This window comes from Heterodontus francisci, chromosome 22, assembly GCF_036365525.1.
Source record: "Heterodontus francisci isolate sHetFra1 chromosome 22, sHetFra1.hap1, whole genome shotgun sequence".
Taxonomy (NCBI): Eukaryota; Metazoa; Chordata; class Chondrichthyes; order Heterodontiformes; family Heterodontidae; genus Heterodontus; species Heterodontus francisci.
In genome coordinates, this window is record NC_090392.1 from 36,476,587 (window position 1) to 36,500,600 (window position 24,014).

Sequence of the window (24,014 nt, forward strand, 5' to 3'; positions counted from 1 at the left end):
GTTGTCTCAGTGTACTTGATCCCTGAATTTTATATCACCGTGCGAGTGGTCCTTGGATTCAGTGTCTAGTGTGAGTAGTCTCTGCATTTGGTGTCTCGATGTAAGTGCTCCCTGGATATAGTGTCTCAGTGTGAGTACTCCCTGGATTTGGTGTCTCAGTGTCAGTACTCCCTGGATTTGGTGTCTCAGTGTCAGTACTCCCTGGATTCGGTGGCTCAGTGTGAGTACTCCCTGGATTTGGTGTCTCAGTGTGAGTACTCCCTGGATTTGGTGTCTCAGTGTAAGTCCTCCATGGATTTGGTGTCTCAGTGTGAGTACTCCCTGGATTTGGTGTCTCAGTGTGAGTACTCCCTGGATTTGGTGTCTCAGTGTGAGTACTCCCTGGATTTGGTGTCTCAGTGTGAGTACTCCCTGGATTTGATGTCTCAGTGTAATTCCTCCTTGGATTTGGTGTCTCAGTGTGAGTACTCCCTGGATTTGGTACCTCAGTGTCAGTACTCCCTGGATTTGGTGTCTCAGTGTAAGTCCTCCCTGGATTTGGTGTCTCAGTCTAAGTGCTTGAGATGTGAGCATCGCTGATAAGCCCAGCATTTGTTGCCTGAACTAATTGATGTCAAGGGCAGTCACTCTTCCCTCAACTCTGGATTTCAGTTCTTTTGTCCATTTTTGGACCAAGGCTGTAAATGAGGTCTGAAGCCAAATGTCCTTGGCAGACCCCAAACTGAGCATTGTGAGGAGCCTGTTGTTGAGTACGTGTGGCTTGATAACACTGTCAACAACACCTTCCATCTTTGCTGATGATCGAGAGTAAACTGATGGGGCGATAATTAGCCAGATTGGATTTGTCCTGCATTTTGTGAATAGAATATACCTGGGCAATGTTCCATACTGTTGGGTAGATGCCAGTGATGGCGTTATACTGGAACAGCTTAGCTAGGGGTGTACCTAGTTCCGGAGCACAATTCCTCAGTACTACAGCCAGGATGTTGTCAGGTACGTAGCCTTTGCTGCATCCACTGAGCTCAGCCAGTTCTTGATATTATGTAAAGTGTATCTCCTTCTGCCTGATATAAACCAGAGGCTTAGTCACTGACACTAACCTCATCCTGGAAAAATTGTAAACTGTGAGGAGGATAGTGTAGAACTTCAAAAGGACATAGACAAGTTGGTAGAATGGGCAGACAGGTGGCAGATGAAGTTCAATGCAGAGAAATGTGAAGTCATTCATTTTGCTAGGAAGAACATGGAGAGACAATATAACATAAAGGGTATAATTCTAAAGGGGGTGCAGGGGAAGAGGGATCTGGGGATGTATGTGCAAAAGTCATTGAAGGTGACAAGATAGGTTGAGAGTGCAGTTTATAAAGCATATAGTATTCTGGGCTTTCTAAATAGGGGCATAGAGTACAAGAACAAGGAGGTTATGTTAAACTTGTATAAGAACATAGAACAGTACAGCACAGTACAGGCCCTTCGGCCCATGATGTTGTGCCGAACCTTTAACCTACTCTAATATCAAACTACCTACATACATTAGTTCAGCCTCAGCTGGAATTTGTGTCCAGTTCTGGGTGCTGCACTTTAGGAAAGATGTGAGGGCACTGGAGAGGGTGCAGAAAAGATTCACAAGAATAGTTCCATGGATGTGGAACTTCAGTTAGGAGGATAGTTTGGAGAAATAGGGACTGTTTTCCTTGGAGAAGAGAAGGCTGAGAGGTGATTTGATAGAGTATTCAAAATTATGAGGAGTCTGGACAGAGTGGATAGGGAAAAACTGTTCCCACTCATGATAGGATTGAGAATGAGAGGGCACAGATTTAAGGTAATTGGTAAAAGAGGCAAAGGTGACATGAGGAAAAACTTTTTCACACAGTGAGTAGTTAGCGTCTGGAATGCACTGCCTGAGAATGTGGTGGAGGCAGGTTCAAACAAGGTATTCAGAAGGGAATTAGACTTATTTGAAAAGGAAGAATGTGCAGGGTTATGGAAAAAGGCAAGGGAATGGTATTAGGTGAACTGCTCATTCGGAGAGCCAGTGCAGACACGATGGGCCGAATGGCCTCCTTCTGCTCTGTAACAATTTTGTGATTCTGTGACATTGCACCTCTAAGGTAGGAAAGTGTCCCAAGGTGTATCTCAGAAGCTTAAACTGACAAGTCAGACAAAAATTGCTAAGCTAAAGAAGGGGATATTAGGAGAGCTGACTAAAAGCTTGGTCAAAGACATAGGTTTTTAGGAAGGTCTTAAGGAAGAGAGATGTGGATGGCAGAGAGGTTTAGGGAGAGAATTCCAGAGCTGAGAGCCGATGACTGAAAGCACAGCCAATAGAACACAAAGAGTGAGGGATGTGTAAGAGGCCAAAGTTGGAGGAATGCAGAGTTCTTTGAGGGTTGTACGGCTGGAGGAGGTTACAGATATAGGGAGGGGTGAGGCCTTGAGAAGAGATTTGAACACGGGATGAGAATTTTAAAATACAGGCACTGGTGGATATGGAGCCATTGTAGGTCAGTGAGCACAAGTAGTGATGGATGAGTGGGAACATGTGACAGTTGGGGTAAAAGGCAGCAAAGTTTGAGTGAGCTCACGTTTAAGCAGAGTGGAGGTCATTAGAATAGACAAGCAGGCTGATAACACAGACACATTAGATGGGTCAAGAGAGGTGGTGGTGAGGCAGAGATAGGTGTCATCAGTGTACATGTGGAACCTGATGTCATGTCTTCGGATGATGGCACCAAGGGGCAGCAGATAGATGAGGGATAGAAGGGGGACATCGATAGATCCTTGGGAGACTCCAAAGGTAACGGGGTGGGAAGAGAAGCCATTGGTAAAGATTCTTTGGCTAAGATTGTATAGGTCTGAGTGGAACCAAGTGAGGTCAGTCCCACTCAGCTGGACAGTGGAGGATGGTGTGGTCGACTGGCAGGTCAAGAAGTATGAGGAGGGATAGTGTCCCACAGTCACAGAGGATGTCCTACGAAGTACAGAGGGTCAGAGGGACCTTGGTGTACTTGTCCATAGATCACTGAAGGCAGCAGCACAGGTAGGCAAGGTGGTTAGGAAGGCATATGGGATACTTGCCTTTATTAGCTGAGGCATAGAATATAAGAGCAGAGAAGTTATGATGTAGCTGTATAAAATGCTGGTTAGGCCACAGCTGGAGTACTGTGTGCAGTTCTGGGCACCACACTATAGGAAGGATGTGATTGCACTGGAGAGAGTGCCCAGGAGATTCACCAGGATGTTGCCTGGGCTGGAGCATTTCAGCTATGAAGGGAGACTGGATAGGCTAGGGTTGTTTTCCTTAGAGCAGGGAAGGCTGAGGGGGGACCTGATTGAGGTATACAAAATTATGAGGGGCATTGATAGGTTCGATAGGAAGAAACATTTTCCCTTAGCGGAGGTGTCAATAACTAAGGTTCAAACATGGAGTTGTGGGAAAGATAGGAACAGATTTGGGAGGCATGAAGAGATTCAGTGACTTTGGAGAGGAATGTGAGGTTGAAGATGAGGTGGTAGTTTACAAGGACAGAGGAGTTGAGGGTGAGGGATTTGAGGAGGTGAGTGATAATGACAGTTGTAAAAGGGAGCAGGAAATACCTGAAGAAAGGGAACTGTTTCCAATGTCAGTTAGCATGAGAGCCAGGAAGGGAAGTTGGTTGATCAGCAGTTTAGTGGGAGTGAGGGCGAGAGAGAAGGAGGTGGGTCTCATGGATAAGATGAGCTTGGAGAGGACATGATGGGAGAGAAACTAGACACAGACACACGTTCAGGGTGAGGGAAGATGGAACGTCGGGGAATGTTTGGCTTGGTGGAGAAGAGAAGGATGCAGCTGAATGGATAGTCCCAGTGTTAGTGATAAAGAAATCCACGAGCTCTTTGCACTTCTTTGAGGTCAGCTGAGAGAGGTTTAAGGTGGTGGAGAAAAGAAGCTGAGGTTATCTTTGCTTTCAAGAATGATCCTGAAATAGTGAGGAGTTTTGGCAGAGGAGAGCAGAGTCAGATAGAGCTTGATGTATGGTGCAGCCGACTCTGGCAATGAATGGCTAAACCAGTTGTGGGCTAGATATGTTCTAATCTGAGTTCCTTAGACTTGAGGAAGTGAAGATGGGTGAGTGACAAGGGTGGGAGAGAGTCAGGGTTTTACTGAGGGCAGAAGTATCAGAGGTTGAGGGAGTGATTGAGCTGATCCCCAGGTGCAGAAGTCTCTTTAAGAGTTGCTGTCTGAGATCATTCCCCTGAATTCAGAAATTCAGAATTCTCATCACAAATTAAGTTACAACAAAATTATGAAGTGTGACTTCAATCCTAAATTGATGTTTGTGCAAAATCGACAATTCAGTGTTTTCAGAGTTTCACTGATTAACACCTCCAGTTAGAAAGTGCTGATAAGTCCTTGCTGACAATTCTTACTGACTTCACATTACACACAGTGGCACCTCCATTATCTACTAGAAAAAAGGGGGATGGGAATTAATGGAGAATTGAGTTCCCAAATGTTGCCCCTCCTGTCAGGTACAGCAATCTCCTTGGCACGGGAATGGAGACAAATCCAATACAAGAAATGGGCTGAGTTAGAGGAGACTGGTGTCAGTGACTGTGGGGTTAGGTTATATCAGACAGTGGGACATAGCTGTCAGTGACTGGGGTTGGATAATATCAGCTATCTTCCTTAGATAGCAGAGAGTCTGGAAATTATACTAGCGTGTATAATTAAGAATAGAGTGACTGACACCTGGAAAATGCTCGGCTGATCAGAGAACGTCCAACTGGAATTCTAAAGTTTGGACATGCCCGATGAACCCAATGCTTCTGCCGCTGGAAACAGAGTAAATAAGGAAAAATGATCAAACCTGTTCATGATTTGAACACCCCAAATAAATCTACTTATAACCGTCTCTGGTCTGAGGAGAACAACCCTAACTTCTCCAGTTTCTCCACACCAAGAAAGTCACAAATCCCTGGGACCATTCTTATAAATCGCTTCTGGCAGTGGAGGAAAGAAATGGTGGAGATGGTGTGATGGGTTTGGATTTCAACACAGAGAGGAGGGAGATTGTGTGGGATGGGGATTTGCAGATTTTGGGGAACAAGAGAGGAAAAAATGTACCATAGAAACTAGAATTGTTCTGAATTTCTATTCTGTACTGACAGTGATGACTTTTGTAAACTCCATTTACAGGGTATTGGAGGGGAAGAATTTATAGACAAGAAACTCAGATCAAGCAACACATCTCACAGTCACACGATTCATTAGGACCTGAATATCATCAGCCTTTGAATGTGGAAGGGGAAATGTTTGTCTATTCTATCTGTGTGACTGGAAAAGCGCCAAGACACACACACTCAAGTGAGAATGTTCAAGTGCACTGACTGTGGAAAGAGTTTTAACCAGTTACACAGCCTGAATAATCATTGTGCTATTCACAATGGGGAGAAACCGTACACATGTGTGTGTGGTCGCGTCTTTAACTGATCATCCAACCCGGAGAGAAACAAGGAAACCTACACGAAGCAGAAACTGTGAGGACTGTGAGAAGGGAGTCAATTAACCATCCCAGCTGGAAATTCATTGACGTAGTCACAGTGGGAGAGGCCATTCGCCTGTTCTATGTGTGGAAAGGGATTCACTCAGTCATCCAGCCTGCTGTTACACCAGTGCACTCACACCAGGGAGAAGACATTCGCTTGCTCGGTGTGTGAGAAGGATTCACAGAATGAACTGTCCTGCTGAATCACCAGCATGTTCACACTGGGGAGAGGCCATTCATCTGTTCTGAATGTGGGAAGGGCTTTATTAATTCATCTAACCTCTGGACATAGCAATGAATTCACACTAGGGAGAGACCATTCACCAGCACTGAATGCGGAAAGCAATTAGCTGCTTTATCCAACCTTCTGCATATAAGAATTCTCACTGAGCAGCCACCTTATAAATGCTCTGCCTGTGGGAATGGTTTTAAGAGCTCCACAGAACTGATTAGACACCAATGAGTTCACTCTGACGAGAGACCATTCAGTTGCTCTCACTGTGGGAAGAGGTTCAGACGATCACACAACCTCAGTGCACACCAGCGAGTTCACACTGGGGCGAAACAGTTCATCTGCTCCGTGTGTGGAAAGGGATTCACTTGGTCATTTAAACTTCCATCACACCAGCGAGTTCGGACTGCATGGAGGGCATTCATTTGTGTGTGTGTTTGTCTGGAAATGGATTCGATCAGTCATCCCATCTGCAATACAAAGTGGAGAGAGGACATTCACCTGCTTCCTGTGTGGAAACAAATTCACTGCGAAAGAATCCAGTGCTTTTCAGAGATCCTGGAATATGTTTCAGATTGTTACAGGGTGTTAGTGCTTTACCCCCAACAGGCTAAACATACATTGTGTTTTTACAGGATTATCTATATTCAGACCCCTTTAAACAAGCTCAGAAAGTAGTAAACAATGAGATGTTGATTTTATGCTTTTTATTTCTATTACACAACCCACTCCATATCGAGACCATGAGATTACTGGATATTCACAGGAGGACTCATCAGAAAGAGCTGTGAGTGAATCGTTCGAATCTGTTTAGTCTGCTTGAAACTAAACCAGATCAAGAGCCCCGAGCTTTTCTGTATTGAACCTTTTTGGTTTTGGTAACGTCTTGCGAACATGATGATAACATGTCAACACATTCTGGTTATTTTTATTAAAATGGAACATGTTAACCCATTAAATCATCTTGTAAATGATGTAATCCTCTTTTGTCAGTCTGTGCGATACTATCCTTGCTTTGCTTACAGTTTGTACCTGAATATTTCATCTCTTTCTGATAAGCTTAACAATGTCTTTTTATTCAGTCCATCTTCTGATCATCTGGCTCGATTCCTAAAACACACCATGTCTGTCCTTGCAGATCACAGTTCTAATCTTATCCTCAAAATGATCTCTTGCAACCTGCTTCTATTGCAGATTCTTAGTTTTAATATATGTAACTGCCTTTACTATTGAGACAAGTTTAATAAAGTTATTAGCATTATTCGGGTCTTCCCCGCCTGGCCCACCTTTGTCTACATTCCCCACCTCGAGGCTCAAAAAGATTCGTTCTTTTGTAGCCTCAAAGCTTAACTCTTGGTCAGTGCAAACATTTCCATTCTATTCTTTCTCCTTGTAACTTGTCTCTGAGTTCATCAGATGATCAATAGAAGGGTTATTAGCATCATTTATAATACCAAGAGTTAAGCTGAGGCTGTAATTATCCTGGGATGTTGTCCGATTTTGTATACTATCTCCCACCAGGGCTGATCATCCAGGATGGGAATAAACTGCTCAATGTTATTGTTGCCTCTGTCCCAGATGTTGTTCAATATAGATTTAAGGTTCAGAGAAAGGGGTGGAATTTGATGGTCAAAACTGCTCGCAGTCCCTGGAGGGTAATGTTTATCTGAATTTCTCTAACATTGTGGCCTTTACCGGGGCCGATACGTTATCTCAATTTTAGTCAGCTTGGTTGATGTGAGGCAAAGTTTTGTCCACCCTATGGGGCAAGAAATGTCCCCGTGTGTGTTTGTGCTGCTCCACATCAGCTGTAACACAAACCTTCCTCTCTCCGAGCAGACAATGTTGGTCCTCTGAGAATCCCATCGAGTGATTTGAATAGTACATTTTGGAGATTCTTCATCCAGGGTGAAATCACAGGCTGATCGTGTGTTGTGTAAAACCCGACACCGGCACAACAAGGCCTCACTTTTCCTGGAACAACATGAAGTGTCTGCTGCTTTCCAGATCTCTTCTTCTCCCTTCACTAATCTCCTCGGATAGTTCACAAATTCCTTGTGTACATCATCCACCATCACAGAATAATTCGGCCCATCGAGTATGCACAGATGCATTAAAGACACCTGACCTGTCTACCTAATCCCATTTGCCAGCACTTGGCCCATAGCCTTGAATGTTATGACGTGCCAAGTGATCATCCAGGTACTTTTTAAAGGATGTGAGGCAACCCACCTCTACCACCCTCCCAGGCAGTGCATTCCAGACCATCACCACCCTCTGGGTAAAAAAGTTCTTCCTCAAATCCCCCTTAAACCTCCTGCCCCTCACCTTAAACTTGTGACCCCTCGTAACTGACCCTTCAACTAAGGGGAACAGCTGCTCCCTATCCACCCTGTCCATGCCCCTCATAATCTTGTACACCTCGATCAGGTCACCCCTCAGTCTTCTCTGCTCCAGCGAAAACAACCCAAGCGTATCCGACCTCTCTTCATAGCTTAAATGTTCCATCCCAGGCAACATCCTGGTGAATCGCCTCTGCACCTCCTCCAGTGCAATCACATCCTTCCTATAATGTGGCGACCAGAATTGCACATAGTACTCCAGCTGTGACCTTACCAAAGTTCTATGCAACTCCAACATGACCTCCCTGCTTTTGTAATCTATGCCTCAATTGATAAAGGAAAGTGTCCCATATGCCTTTTTCACCCCCTATTAACCTGCCCTTCTGCCTTCAGAGATCTATGGACAAACACGCCAAGGTCCCTTTGTTCCTCGGAACTTCCCAGTGTCAGGCCATTCATTGAATATTTCCGTGTCACATTACTCCTTCCAAAGTGTATCACCTCACACTTTTCAGGGTTAAATTCCATCTGCCACTTTTCTGCCCATTTGACCATCCCGTCTATATCTTTCTGTAACCCAAGACACTCAACCTCACTGTTAACCACTCGGCCAATCTTTGTGTCATCCACGAACTTACTGATCCTATCCCCCACATCGTCATCTATGTCGTTTATATAAATGACAAATAGGGGACCCAGCACAGATCCCTCTGGACGCCACTGGACTCTGGCTTCCAGTCACTAAAACAGCTCTGTCATCACTCTCTGTTTCCTACAGCTAAGCCAATTTTGAATCCACCTTATCAAGTTACCCTGCATCACATGTGCATTTGTTTTCTTGATAAGTCTCCCATGTGGGACCTTGTCAAAGGCTTTGCTGAAATCCATGCAAACTACATCAACTGCACTACCTTCATCTACACACCTGGTCACATGCTCAAAAAATTCAATCAAATTTGTTAGGCATGACCTCCCTCTGACAAAGCCATGCTGACTATTCCTAATCAAATTTTGCCTCTCCAAGTGGAGATAGATTCTCTCCTTCAGAATTTTCTCCAATAGTTTCCCTACCATTGACGTGAGACTCACTGGTCTGTAGTTCCATGGCTTATCTCTACAACCTTTCTTAAATAGTAAGACCACATTAGCTGTTCTCCAGTCCTCTGGCACCTCCCCCGTGGCCAGAGAGGAATTAAAAATTTAGGTCAGAGCCCCTGCAATCTCCACCCTCGCCTCCCACAGCGTCCTGGGACACAAATCGTCCAGACCTGGAGATTTGTCCGCTTTTAAGCCTGCCAAAACCTCCAATACCTTGTCACTCCCTATGACAATTTGCTCAAGAACTTCACAGTCTCTGTCTCTGAGTTCCATATCTACATCCTCATTCTCTTGGGTGAAGACAGATGTGAAGTATTTGTTCAACACCCTACCAATGGCCTCTGGCTCCACCCAAAGATTTCCCCCTTGGTCCCTAATGGGTCCTACTCTTTCCCTGGTTATCCTCTTCCCATTGATATACTTAGAGAATATCTTGGGATTTTCCCTACTTTTACCAGCCAGAGCTTTCTCATATCCCCTCTTCGCTCTCCTAATTGCTTTCTTGAGCTCCATCCTACACTTTCTGTACTCCACTAATGCTTCCATTGATTTGCTCTCCTTGTATTTTCTAAAAGCCTCTCTTTTCCTTCTCATCGTACCCTGAATGTTTCTGGTCATCCATGGTTCTTTGGGCTTGTTGCTCCTACCTATTACCCTAGAGGGAACATGTTGGGCCTGTACCCTCCCCATTTCCTTTTTGAATGCCCCCCACTGCTCTTCTGTAGATTTCCCGACAAGTAACACTTTCCAGTCTACCTTGGCCAGATCCTGCCTTATTTTACTAAAATTCGCTCCCCCCCAATCCAAAACCTTTTTTTACAACTTGTCTATTTCTTTCTCCATAACAAGCTTAAATTGTACCATGTTGTGGTCGCTATCACCAAAATGCTCCCCCACCAACGCATCAACCACCTGTCCGGCTTCATTCCCCAGAATTAGGTCTAGCACTGCACCCCCCCCTTGTTGGATCCTCTACATATTGAGCTAAAAAGTTCTCCTGTATACATTTTAAGAACCCCACTCCATCTAAGCCCTTAACACGATGACTATCCCAATTAATGTTGGGAAAGTTGAAATTACCCTATTAATTTTACACACCTTTGTGAATTGCGCACATATTTGCTCCTCAATTTCCCGCTGACTATCTGGGGGTCTGTAATAAACACCTAGCAATGTGGCTGTCCCTTTTTTATTCCTAAACTCTACCCATAAAGCTTCATTTGATGCTCCCTCCAAGATATCATCTCTCCTTACTGCAGTAACTGACTCCTTAACTAATATTGCAATGCCCCCTCCTCTGTCTCACCTGAAGATTCTATATCCCGGGATATTGAGCTGCCAATTCTGCCCCTCCCTCAACCATGTCTCCGTGATGGCTACTATATCACAATTCCACGTGTCAATCCTTGCGCTTAACTCATCCGTTTTACCTGTAATACTCCTGGCATTAAAGTAGAGGCCATCCATCCTGGTCTTACTCCCTTGAAACTTACTTCTGCTGTATTCCCTCTGATTTGTTTGCTTTCCTGTGTTTCGCTGTGTCCCTATTCTGCTAGGAGTCTGCGTCCTCGCCCCCTGCCATATTAGTTTAAACTCCTCCCAACAGCATTAGCAAACCCGCCAGCAAGGATGTTAGTCCCCCTCTGGTTCAGATGTAGACCATCCTGCTTGTACAGGTCCCACCTTCCCCAGAAACGGTCCCAGTGGTCCAGGAATCCAAAACCCTCCCTCCCGTACCAACTCTTAAGCCAGGTATTCATCTGTGCTATTCTCCTTTTTCTATACTCGCTAGCACGTGGCACTGAGAGTAATCCAAAGATTACAACCCGAGAGGTCCTTTTTAGTCTACTGCCTAACTCCCTGAATTCTTGATGCAAGACCTCATCCCTCTTTCTACCTATGTCATTGGTACCAACATGTACCATGTCCTCTGCCTTATCACCCTCCTCCTTCAGGATACCCTGTAGCCGTTCAGTGACATCCCGGACCCTGGCACTAGGGAGGCAACACACCATCCTGGAGTCACATTGACGGCCACAGTAGCACCTATCTGTTCCCCTGACTATAGAATCCCCTATTACTATTGCTCTTCCTCTCTTTCCCCCTTCCTGTGCAGACAGGCTGCTTGTGATGCCAGAAGCTTGGCTCTGTCCGCACTCCCTGGAGGAACCAGCCTCATCAGCCTCCAAAATTGAATACCGATTTGCAAGCGGTACCCCAGGGGACTCTTGAACTACCTGCCTGTTTCTCTTGAACTGCCTGGTGGTCACCTTCCTTCCTTCCTCAAGTCCCTTCAGCTGCGGTGTGACCACCTCTCTAAACGTGCTATCCACGATGCTCTCAGACTCGCAGATGCTCCACAGTGTTTCCAGCCGCCGTTCCAGCTCTGAAACCCGAGCTTCCAGGAGCTGCAGCTGGACACACTTCCTGCGCACATGCTGGTCCCGGGGACTGGAAATGTTCCCGGATTTCCACATGCAGCAAGAAGAGCAAACCACGGCAAAGCTCTCTTTTCATGACTAAACCTTTTAAATTTAAAACTTTAGAAGACTATTAAAGTAAAAAAAAATCAACTAAGTTTTGCTAAAACAATGACTTACAATTCAATCCAGTTTGAAAAATACCCACCAGGACTTACTCACCAGTCAGCTGTGCTCTTTGGAAACTGTTGGCTCCCCTCACGCTCTTTGAAGACAGGAAGGAAATGAAAGGAGCTCCTCACTCCCTCCTCACCGAACTCCCTCAGTCACAAAACTCCCACTTTAGCACTCTAATGCAGCCCCAAGTCAGCATTCCAGTGCAAACGAAATCGGCACTGTAAGATGGCCCACTTTTATACTGTCTGACTCTAGCCCCTGAAAACTGGTTTAAGCCAGTTATCTAATTCACAAGGTACAGCTGCAAGCAGAGCCTGAGTGAACTCTGTTTAAAGCTGGTCTAAAACTCACCTTCTCCAACCCAAACAGCAACTGTTAAGTTAATTTGCTAAATAAAAGACTAGACTTTAGATAAAACTAACCCTTAATTACCCTTAGTCACAAAACTCCCACTTTAGCACTCTAATGCAGCCCCAAGTCAGCACTCCAGTGCAAACGTCTGTGGTCTCCACTGTAAATACTTGCATCAGTGTCACACCAACAGACAGCAATGGGATTGCCGCTATCACAGGAATCAGTATGGAAATAATGTCACTCTGATTGCAAGGCATCCTGAAGTAATACACTGACCCAAATCTTCCCACCCAACACCAATCCATATCCCCAGCTGAGTTCCAGATTTTAATTTGATTGTCCGATATAGAAAATATATATCATTTTACCCCTTTGAACCTGCTTCAGCGCATCCCCTCCATACATGCTGCAAGGTTTTTGAGATCATTGTTCCTTTATAGTCTGTTGTTCTGAATGTTGACAGCACTAACCTTACCCCTAAATTGTCCTAATCCTTCTGCCAGTTCACTTATTGAAACCAGGGACTCACTGCTTTCCAACGGTGACTCCCGTCTGCCCAGTTATTCCTTTAAGACAGCCCTTGAATTGTTTCATCATGTTCCTACATTGTCTTTATGACAATGCATCTAAAGGTCATTCTGAGTTGTGCTTAGTAAAACTGTGCACCATTTCTCTTAATGATTAAAATCTCCATACATTTGATTACATAAATCAGAAGAACAAGGATGCCTGGATGGGTGCAGCTCCAATAACACTCTAGAAGCTCGACACCATCCAGGACAAAGCAGCCCGCTTGACTGGCACCACATCTACAAACATTCACTCCATCCACCACCGACGCACAGAGGCAGCAGTGTGTACCATCTACAAGATGCACTGCAGCAACGCACCAAGGCTCCTTAGACAGCACCTTCCAAACCCGCGACCTCTACCAACTAGAAGCACAAGGGCAGCAAATGTATGGGAACACCACCACCTGCAAGCTCCCCTCCATGTCACACACCATCCTGACTTGGAACTAATCACCGTTCCTTCACTGTCGCTGGGTCAAAATCCTGGAACTCCCTTCCTGACAGCACTGTGGGTGTACCTACCCCAAATGGACTGCAGCGGTTCAAGAAGGCAGCTCACTACCACCTTCTCAAGGACAATTAGGGATGGGCAATAAATGCTGGCTTGGCCAGTGACGCCCACATCCCATGAATAAATTTTAAAAAACTGAACAGAGTGGGAATAATCCGGAATTGCAATTCACTGTACATGTCACATGTGTACATGTCACTATAAGTCCGTTTACAGGTTCTCCCATTTCCTGTTTTATTTGTGTCAGCCTGACCTTGCAGGTTCAGTACACAGGTTCCACCAGTCAATACACTATTGCTGTCCATTACTTATTGCAAACTCCATCTAAACTGAATTTGTCCAATAATCCCGTGAGCCTTAATTTTAACAAGAAGCCTCCTGTCCGGCACCTTATCAAACACCTTTTAACAATCCATCTACCCACATCCACTGTATTTCCTTTCTCACTACACTATTACTCCCTCAGGTTTTTAGGTGGCCTTTGCAATATGGACAGCGATAGCGCATTTACTGCTGATTGCAGAGCAGGAGACCGTCTGCGCATGTGCACACCGCGGCACAGCCCGATGACGTTAGTGGGGGAGCTGCGTTGTCAGGAATTACTGTTTCCGACGAGAGCCGCTTCACACTTAAGGAGTCACAATGCGCAGGCGCAATACTGGACTATATCTGGAGCATGCGCAGTTTCATTTTGATCAGAGCTGTGCGAGGGTTGGAGACGCTTTCGCAGCGCGTGAGAGTCGGCGGGGCGCAGGGGAAGAATGGAGCCGGTGGGTGGAGAGGCTTCAGAAACACCTTGTGTCGGCCGCAAGTCCCGAATAATAAGTTCCAGATCCCGCGTTTGCAATTCAGGGGCTTTTCCCGGGAACAGGCCATCTTGGTGAGCGGGGAGCAGAGCGCATGCGCAGCCATCTTGGGGACGAAACTGTGGGCGGGGCTGTAGCTCGCTGCCCATCGTCGCGATATTTCGCGCGGCAGCTCATTTCCATGGGGGGGGCGTGGGCTCCGTTTCTACCAACGCGACGCCACTGCGCAGTCACCGGCGCCATTTTTAAAGGGTTTCAGGCTTTTCCGACTCCGGTACATTTTAAAAGTCACATTGTTGTAAAAAAATGAAGTTAAAAATTTATTCACAGTTTCAATCTCCTCTGATGAAAGGACACTGACCTGAAATGTTAACTCTGCTTCTCTGTCCACAGATGCGGCCAGACCTGCTGAGTATTTCCAGCATTTTTTGTTTTTATTTAGGTCAAATACTGCCTTGATGTCAAGGGCAGTCGTGTATAGGACATCCTTGGGCAATTTTCCACATTGCTGGGTTGATTCGAGTGTAGCTGTACTGGAACAGCTTGGCTAGGGGTGCGGCAAGTTCTGGAGCACAGGTCTTCAGTACTATTGCCAGAATGTTGTCAGGACCCATAATCTTTGCAGTATCCAATGACTTCAGTTATTTCTTGATATCACGCGGAGTGAATCGAATTGGCAGAAGACTGGCATCTGTGATGCTGGGGACTTCAGAGGGAGACTGAGATGGATCATCCACTTGGTATTTCTGGCTGAAGATTGTTGCAAATGTTTTAGCCTTATCTTAGAATCATCGAATCATAGAAAGTTTAAGGCACAGAAAGAGGCCACTTGGCCCCATCATGTCTGTGCCGGCCGAAAAACAATCCACCCATTCTAATCCCACCTTCCAGCATTTGGTCCATAGCCCTGCAGATTACGGCACTTGAGGTGCATATCCAGACTTCTTTTGAGTGAGTTGAGGGTTTCTGCCTCAACTACCCTTTCAGGCAGTGAGTTCCAGACCCCCACCACCCTCTGGGTAAAAAATCATTTCCTCATCTCCCCTCTTTCTACCAATCACTTCAAATCTGTGCGTCCTAGTCACTGCTAAGTAAATAGGCCCTTCAACCTCTATCCAAGCCCCTTAAATTTTTATACATTTCAATTGGAACTCCCCTCAGCCTTCTCTGCTCCAAGGAGAACAACCCCAGCCTATCCAATCTTTCCTCATAGCTGTATTTTTCCAGTCCCAGCAACATCCTCGTAAATCTCATCTTTACTCTCTCTAGTGCAATTACATCCTTTCTGTAATGAGGTGACCAGAACTGCACACATTATTCAAGTTGTGGTCTAACTAATTATTTGTACAGCTCCAGCATAACCTCCCTGCACCTCAGCTAATAAAGGAAAGGATTCCAAAGGCCTTCTTAGCCGCACTATCGACCTGAGCTGCTACCTTCATGGATCTGTGGACATTCATTCCAAGGTCCCCTACTTCCTCTACACTTCTCAGTATTTATTTGTGTATTCCTTTGCTTTGTTTGACCTCCCCAAATGCATCACCTCACACTTCTCCAGGTTGACTTCCATTTGCCACTTTTCTGCCCATCTGACCGGACCATCAATATCTCCCTGCAGCCTACAGCTATCCTCCTTGCTATCTACCACAAAGCCAATCTTTGTGTTATCTGCAAATTCTTGATCATGCCACCCCCCTCCCCCCCTCAATGTTTACCTCCAAATTGTTAATATTTACCACAAAAAGCAGGGACCCAGTACTGAGTCCTGTGGAACGCCACTGGAAACAGCCCTCCAGTCGCAAAAACACCCGTCAACAATTACCCTTTGTTTCCGGCCGCTGAGCCAATTTTGTATCCACCTTGCTGCATGTCCTTGGATCCCATGGGATTTTCTTTTTTTAACCAGTTTGCCATGTGGGACCTTGTCAGCAGCCTTGCTAAAATCCATGTAGACCACATCAACTGCACTACCCTCATCTATCTTCCTTGTTACTTCAAAAAATTTGATCAGTTTGGTCAGGTAAGATCTTCCCTTAACAAATCCATGATGACTATCCTTGATTAACCTGTGACAGTTTGTCCTGTCTCTCAGAATGCATTCCAATAATTTGCCCACTGCTGAGGTTAGACTGATTGGCCTGTAAATATTCAGTCTATCCCTCACTCCCTTTTTAAACAGGTACAACGGAGCTCTTCACAGAGCTATGCAGTCTCCCTGGCTTGATTCCCATAGCCCTGTAAGTCTATTTCTCTCAGGTGGCCATTCAACATCTTCTTGAAGTCATTGTTTTGTTTTTAATTCTTTCCTGGGATGTGGGTATCGCTGGCAAGGCCAGCATTTGTTGCCCATCCCTAATTGCCCTTGATGACTGAGTGGCTTGCTCGGACATTTCAGAAAGGACAGCAGGTTTCCTTCCCTTAGCCTAGGCCTCTGGATTACTAGTTCAGTGATACTACCACTATGCCAACTTCTCCTCATTGTGAGCAGTGAGTTCCAGGTCATCACCACCCACTGCGTAAAATAGTGCTTCCTCATATTCCCCTGTATCTTTTGCCCAAAGCTTTCAATCTGTGTCCCTAGACCTTGTACCATTAGTTAATGGGAACAGCTTTTCCTTGTCTAACCTATCTAAGCCCATCATAATCTTGTACACCTCTATTAAATCTCCCCTCAATCTCCTTTGTTCTAAGGAGAACAAACCCAGCTTTTCCAACCTAACCCCCATCCCAGGAATCATTCTAGTAAATCTCATCTGCACCTTCTCAATGGCCTGCACATTCTTCCTAAAGTGTGGTGACCAGAACTGAATGCAATAGTCCAGTTGGAGCTTAACCAGAGCTTTACAAAGGTTCAGCATAACTTCCCTTTTGTACTCAATGCCTCTATTTATCAAGCCCAAGATTCCATATGCTTTACTAACCACTCTCTCAATATGTCCTATGATCGATGCACATGCACCCCAGGTCCCTCCATTCCTGCACACTGTTTAGAACTGTGCCATTAAGTATAGATAGACTTTCCCTATTCCTTCTGCCAAAATACATCACCTCACATATAAAGAGGACATAAAGAGTTTGCAAAAGGATGTAGATAGGCTCACTAAATGGGCAAAAATTTGGCAGATGGAGTCTTCTTTGGCCTCCTTAACTCGAGAGACAATGGGTAAGCGCCTGGAGGTGGTCAGTGGTGTGTGGAGCAGCGCCTGGAGTGGCTATAAAGGCCAATTCTAGAGTGACAGGCTCTTCCACAGGTGCTGCAGAAAAATTTGTTTGTCGGGGCTGTTACACAGTTGGCTCTCCCCTTGCGCCTGTGTCTTTTTTCCTGCCAACTGCTAAGTCTCTTCGACTCGCCACACTTTAGCCCCGCCTTTATGGCTGCCCGCCAGCTCTGGCGAACGCTGGCAACTGACTCCCACGACTTGTCATCAATGTCACAGGACTTCATGTCGCGTTTGCAGACGTCTTTAAAGTGGAGACATGGTGGGTCTGATACCAGTGGCGAGCTCGCTGTACAATGTGTCTTTGGGGATCCTGCCATCTTCCATGCGGCTCACATGGCCAAACCATCTCAAGCGCCGCTGACTCAGTAGTGTGTATAAGCTGGGGATGTTGGCCGCCTCGAGGACTTCTGTGTTGGAGATACGGTCCTGCCACCTGATGCCAAGTATTCTCCGGAGGCAGCGAAGATGGAATGAATTGAGACGTCGCTCTTGGCTGACATACGTTGTCCAGGCCTCGCTGCCATAGAGCAAGGTACTGAGGACACAGACTTGATACACTCGGACTTTTGTGTTCCGTGTCAGTGCGTCATTTTCCCACACTCTCTTGGCCAGTCTGGGCATAGCAGTGGAAGCCTTTCCCATGCGCTTGTTGATTTCTGCATCTAGAGACAGGTTACTGGTGATAGTTGAGCCTAGGTACATGAACTCTTGAACCACTTCCAGAGCGTGGTGGCCAATATTGATGGATGGAGCATTTCTGACGTCCTGCCCCATGATGTTCGTTTTCTTGAGGCTGATGGTTAGGCCAAATTCATTGCAGGCAGCCGCAAACCTGTCGATGTGACTGTGCAGGCACTCTTCAGTGTGAGATGTTAAAGCAGCATCGTCAGCAAAGAGGAGTTCCCCGATGAGGACTTTCCATACTTTGGACTTCGCTCTTAGACAGGCAAGGTTGAACAACCTGCCCCCTGATCTTGTGTGGAGGAAAATTCCTTCTTCAGAGGACTTGAACGCATGTGAAAGCAGCAGGGAGAAGAAAATCCCAAAAAGTGTGGGTGCGAGAACACAGCCCTGTTTCACGCCACTCAGGATAGGAAAGGGGTCTGATGAGGAGCCACCATGTTGAATTGTGCCTTTCATATTGTCATGGAATGAGGTGATGATACTTAGTAGCTTTGGTGGACATCCAATCTTTTCTAGTAGTCTGAAGAGACCACGTCTGCTGACGAGGTCAAAGGCTTTGGTGAAATCAATGAAAGCAATGTAGAGGGGCATCTGTTGTTCGCGGCATTTCTCCTGTATCTGACGAAGGGAGAACAGCATGTCAACGGTCGATCTCTCTGCACGAAAGCCACACTGTGCCTCAGGGTAGACGCGCTCGGCCAGCTTCTGGAGCCTGTTTAGAGCGACTCGAGCAAAGACTTTCCCCACTATGCTGAGCAGGGAGATACCACGGTAGTACACTGTGGGGAAAATGTCAACTTGTCCACTTTGGCAGGAAAAATAGAAAAACGGTATATTTTTTTAAATGGAGAAGAGATTGCAAAATTCTGTGGTGTAGAGGAATCTGGGTGTCCTAGTACATGATTCACAAAAAGTTAGTATACAAGTACAGCAATTGATTAGGAAGGTAAATGGAATGTTGTCATTTATTGCAAGGGGAGTGGAATATAAAAGTAGGGAAGTTTTGCTACAGTTGTACAGGGTGTTGGTGAGACCAGATCTGGAGTACTGTGTACAGTTTTGGTCTCCTTAAGAAAAAATATATTTGTGTTAGAAGCAATTCAGAAAGGGTTCACTCAACTGATTCCTTGGACGAAGGGTTAGCCTATGAGGAAAGGTTGGACAGATTGGCCTGTATTCATTGGAGTTTTGAAGAATGAGAGGTGGATTTTATTGAAGAATATAAGATCCTGAGGGGACTTGACAGGGTGGATGCCGAAAGGAGAATCTAGAGCTAGGGGACACATTTTTAAAATTCGGGGTCTCCCATTTAGGATGGGGATGAAGAAAAATCTTTTTCCCTCAGAGTTGTTAGTCTGTGGAATTCTCTTCCCCAGAGAGCAATGGAGGCTGGGTCATTGACAATTTTAAGCCTGAGTTAATAGATTCTTGATTGACAAGGGAATCAAAGGTTATAGCAGGTAGATGGGAAAGAAGAGTTGAGTCCATATTCAGATCAGCCATGATCTTATCGAATGGCAGAGCAGGCTCAAGGGGCGGAATGGTCTACTGCTGCTCCTAATTTGTATGGTCATATGATTGTATGACGGGGATTTACAACTTTTGAAGGAACAAGAGAGGAAAAAATATTCCACAGAAACTAGAACTGTCTGTTTTGAATTTCTATCCTGTACTTAGTGGTAATTTTGGTAAACTCCTTTTACAGGTGGTTAGAAAGGGATAATTTGCAGACGTGAAACTGAAACAAAACATCACTTCTAGATTTGTCAGAGTCACTCAAATCATCAGGAACTGAATATCATCAGCCTTTGAATGTGAAAGGAGAAATGTTTGTCTGTTCTGTCTGTGGGAAAATATTGTAAACATCAGTGTGACTGGAAAAACAACAAGACTCACACACCCAAGTAAAAGTGTTCCAGTGCATTGACTGTGGAAAGAGTTTTAACCAGTTATACAGCCTGAAAAAGAATCACATCATTCACAGCGGTGAGAAACTGTACACATGTTCTATGTATGGCCGAGGCTTCAACTGATCATCCAACCTAGAGAGACACAAGGACACCCGCACCATGGAGAAACCATGGAAATGTGGCGACTGTGGGAAGGGATTCAATTACCCATCCCAGCTGGAAACTCATCGACGCAGTCACACTGGAGAGAGGCCATTCACCTGCTCTGTGTGTGGGAAGGGATTTGCCAATTCATCCATCCTGCTGACACACCAGCAAGTTCACACTGGGGAGAGGCCATTCACCTGCTCCATCTGTGGAAATGGATTTGCGAAATCATCCACCCTCACTGAACACCAGCGAGTTCACACTGGAGAGAGACCATTCACTTGCTCTCACTGTGGGAAGAGGTTCGGGCGTTCATCTAACCTCACTCAACACAGGCGTGTTCACACTGGGGAGAGACCGTTCACCTGCTCCTTGTGTGGGAAGGGATTCACTTGTTTAACCAACCTCACATCACACCAGCCTGTTCACACTGATCAGCGACCTTTTCAATGTTCTGACTGTGATTCCAGCTTTAAACGTACAAGGGATCTGCTGAAACACCAACGCGGTCACACTGGGGAGAGACCATTCACTTGCTCTGTGTGTGGGAAGGGATTCGCTCACTCATCTAACCTGCTGATACACCAGCGAGTTCACACTGGAGAGAGGCCATTCACCTGCTCCAAGTGTGGGAAGAGATTCTGCCGCTCATCCAGTCTTCTGAGTCACCAGCGAGTTCATATGGGTAGGATCCGTTCACCTGCTCTGTTTGTCGGAAGGGATAACCTCAGTCATCCACCCTCCTGAGACACCAGTGAGTTTGCAAGTGGCTGCAGGGATTGGATTCTGCTGTTATTACTGATGTTAATTGCATCAGATGAGGTTTGTTTCTACTGATAAACTCCAGCCCAGTTATAGGGATTATTAATATTTCGATATGTCAAATAAATCAGCTTGGCGTCAAACACAGTGTGTTGGATATTTGATTTCTCTAGGATAAGAGGAGACAAATTGATGTCCTATAACCAACTGCTTCATTTTTCGGCCTTTTCTCCTTTCTAACTCCAGATTTAGTTCTCATACCTTCACTTATCTCATGGACAAGTCCCAGCTCCCCTTACCTCCCAGAGTGCCTCTCCTTGCCTTGGGATGCCCAACTCCCCGAGAATAAAGAAAGATCCCAATCTCACTGAGGAACCTCTAATTCTTTGCAAATACCTTTCAGATGCTGATAAATTCCTTCCTTTGATATAGGTTATCGGGGTAGATGGGAGTGTGGAATTCCAGACAAAAACAGATCAGCCATGATCTTATTGAATGGTGGAGCAGGCTAGAAGGGCCGAATAGCCTACTTCTGCTCCTAATTCGTATGTTCTTTTGAATTCCATTTTCGTACATCTGACTCTATGACTCTACATCGGGGGTGCAGGCTGGACACAGAGGGAGCAGCAAACCGGGTTGGCGTACCCTCGACCTGGGTTTTCCATTGAGCAGGTTAATAAGGTCATAAAACAGCAAAACAAACACTGGGCTTCATTACTAGATGGATAGAATTGAAAAGCAGAGAAATTGAGTTAAACTTGTACCAAATCTTGCTTTGATCATCTTGGAGTTCTGTACACATTTCTGGCCTCCATATAATAAAAAAGGTATAGAGGCAGTGGAGAAGATGCAAAAAGGATGATGCCAGGAGCAAGAGGATATATTTATCAGGAAAGACTGAACACGCTGGAGTCCTTTTTTCTCAACCTAGTTGAGGTCTTTAAAATTATGAAGGGTTTGTTGGGTAGAGGTACAGAGGATGTTTCCAACTGTGGGGATTCCAAAACGAGGGGCATAATTGTAAGAGGGTCACCAATAAATTCAATAAGGAATTCTTTACCCATAAGAACATAAGAAATAGGAGCAAGAGTGGACCATTCAGCCCCTCGAGCCTGCTCTGCCATTTACTATGATCATGGCTGATTGTCCACTTTCCCACCCGCTCCCGATATCCCCTGCTTCCCTGAAAGACCAAAATCTGTTTATCCCAGCCTCAAATATATTCAATGGTGGAGCATCCACAATCCTCTGAGTAGAGAATCCAAAGATTCATACTCTTTGAGTGAAGAAATTTCTCCCCATCTCAGTCTTAAATGATCAACTCCTTATCCTGAGGCTGTGTCCTCCTGTTCTAGATTCCCCAGCCAAGGAAAAACACCCTCTCCGTATTAAGCCTGTCAAATCCCTTCAGAATCCTGTATGTTTCAATAAGATCTCCTTTTCATTCTTCCAAACTCCAAAGAGCATCATCCCAATTTACTCAGCTTCTCATCATAGGACAGAGAATAGTTAGGATGTGGAACTTACTACTGCAAGGAGTGGTTGAGGTGAATATGTATTTCAGGGAAACTAGTTAAACACATGAGGGAGAAAGGAATAGAAGGATATTCTGATAGTGTTGGATGAAGAGAGGTGGGAGGAGGCTGGTGTGGAGCATAAACAGCAGCACAGAGCAGTTGGGCAGAATGGCCTGTTGCTGTGCTGAAGACTGTAGGTAGCTCTGAATTTCTCATCCCTGTGGCAACTGATATTTGCCAAACACTGCATCCTGGAAGTTTCTGTCAATATTAGACGAGACTGAACCAATCGCCCAGCTCAATGTCAATTTGAATTATTCCTCTCTCCAGCGTGTAACCAATGAAACTTGTAACACTGAGGCTGAAATTCCACGTCCGTGTGCCACTCTGAACCAGGTGCAGGCAGTGCTGGGCACAGAGGGAGCTGTAAGCCCAGTGCAGAGTGGGCACACTGGGTTAGTCTCTAACCTGGGCTTTCAGCTGAGCATGTACTGGGACCCAGTGGCCCTTCACTGCTCTGGAGCATTTCTGAGTGTGTCAAGGGAATATTAGGAATGGCAGGAGGCCATTCAGCCCCTCAAGCCCATTCAATTTGATCAGGGTCGATCTTTATCTTAATTCCATTTACCTGCCTGTATTCCCTATCCCTTGAAACACTTACTGAACACGAATCTATCCATCTCCATCTTGAAACCTCTAAGTGACCTGCAACATCCACAGCCTTTTGGGGGAAAGAGTTCCACATTTCTATTGCCCTTTGTGTGAAGAATTGCTCCTGATTTCACTCCTAAATGGCTGCGCTTTAAGTTTAAGATGATGCCCCCTTGTCCTTGACTCCCCCACCAGAGTCTCTGTGTCTATCCAATCAACACATCAAACGGATTTTGGTCAGTTCAGAAAACCAGTCTCAATTTACCTCTACATTCCAGGACCAGCAGTACTGCTGCACTTGTTTATCACAAGGATTTCCCAATTCTCCCTCCATTTTCCATCAACACATTCTTATGGCTGTAATACCATTTAACCAGCCTGGGCGGCGCAGTGGTTAGCAATGCAGCCTCACAGCTCTAGGGACCCGGGTTCGATTCTGGGTACTACCTGTGTGGAGTTTGCAAGTTCTCCCTATGTCTGCATGGGTTTTCTCCGGGTGCTCCGGTTTCCTCCCACAAGCCAAAAGACTTGCAGGTTGGTAGGTAAATTGGCCATTATAAGTTGTCACTAGTATAAGTAGGTGGTAGGGAAATATAGGGACAGGTGGGGATGTTTGGTAGGAATATGGGATTAGTGTAGGATTAGTATAAAATAGGTGGTTGATGGTCGGCACAGACTCGGTGGGCCGAAGGGCCTGTTTCAGTGCTGTATATCTAATCTATAGGATGTGGATGATTTATTGTTGCTGACTCTGGATATGGAAAGCCATGTGAGATTGCTCAGAGAATTGTTACATCTATTAACCGAGGAAGGGTTGAAGGCAAATCCAAAGAGGGCACAGGATAAGGTCACCTTTCTGGGAGTAGATATTAGCAAGGTCCCAGTGCAGGAGGGGTGGGGGGAAGAAATTGTCAGCGAAGGGACATTGATGAAATTAAAATTAAAAACTGGATAGGAGTTGGCCTCACCAATCAATATCTGTTAAGTTGGTCGATCATTTTTGGGATTGGTGGTGTGCTGCTGGGGGTTTTATCAGGGATTTTGCTGAGTGGGAATGGACACCATCCCGGACAGAGGTGGTC

The 24,014-nt window shown here is 45.5% G+C and overlaps 1 protein-coding gene across 3 annotated transcripts in view; it reads left to right on the forward strand.

Moving 5' to 3' along the window:
• LOC137381315 (zinc finger protein 391-like) overlaps positions 1–20,897 on the forward strand; it is a 380,661-nt gene extending 359,764 nt beyond the window's left edge. The window contains exons 1-2 of one of the 3 annotated variants that reach the window (XM_068053698.1): positions 13,924–14,004; positions 19,651–20,897. In XM_068053698.1, coding sequence (XP_067909799.1) covers positions 20,015–20,749 — 735 coding nt within the window. In that variant the 5' untranslated portion in view covers positions 13,924–14,004; positions 19,651–20,014 and the 3' untranslated portion in view covers positions 20,750–20,897. Of the gene's footprint in view, positions 1–13,923; positions 14,115–19,650 lie in introns of those variants that run through there. The other 2 variants (XM_068053697.1, XM_068053699.1) reach the window with 2 other exon arrangements.
• Positions 20,898–24,014: the final 3,117 nt, after the last annotated feature.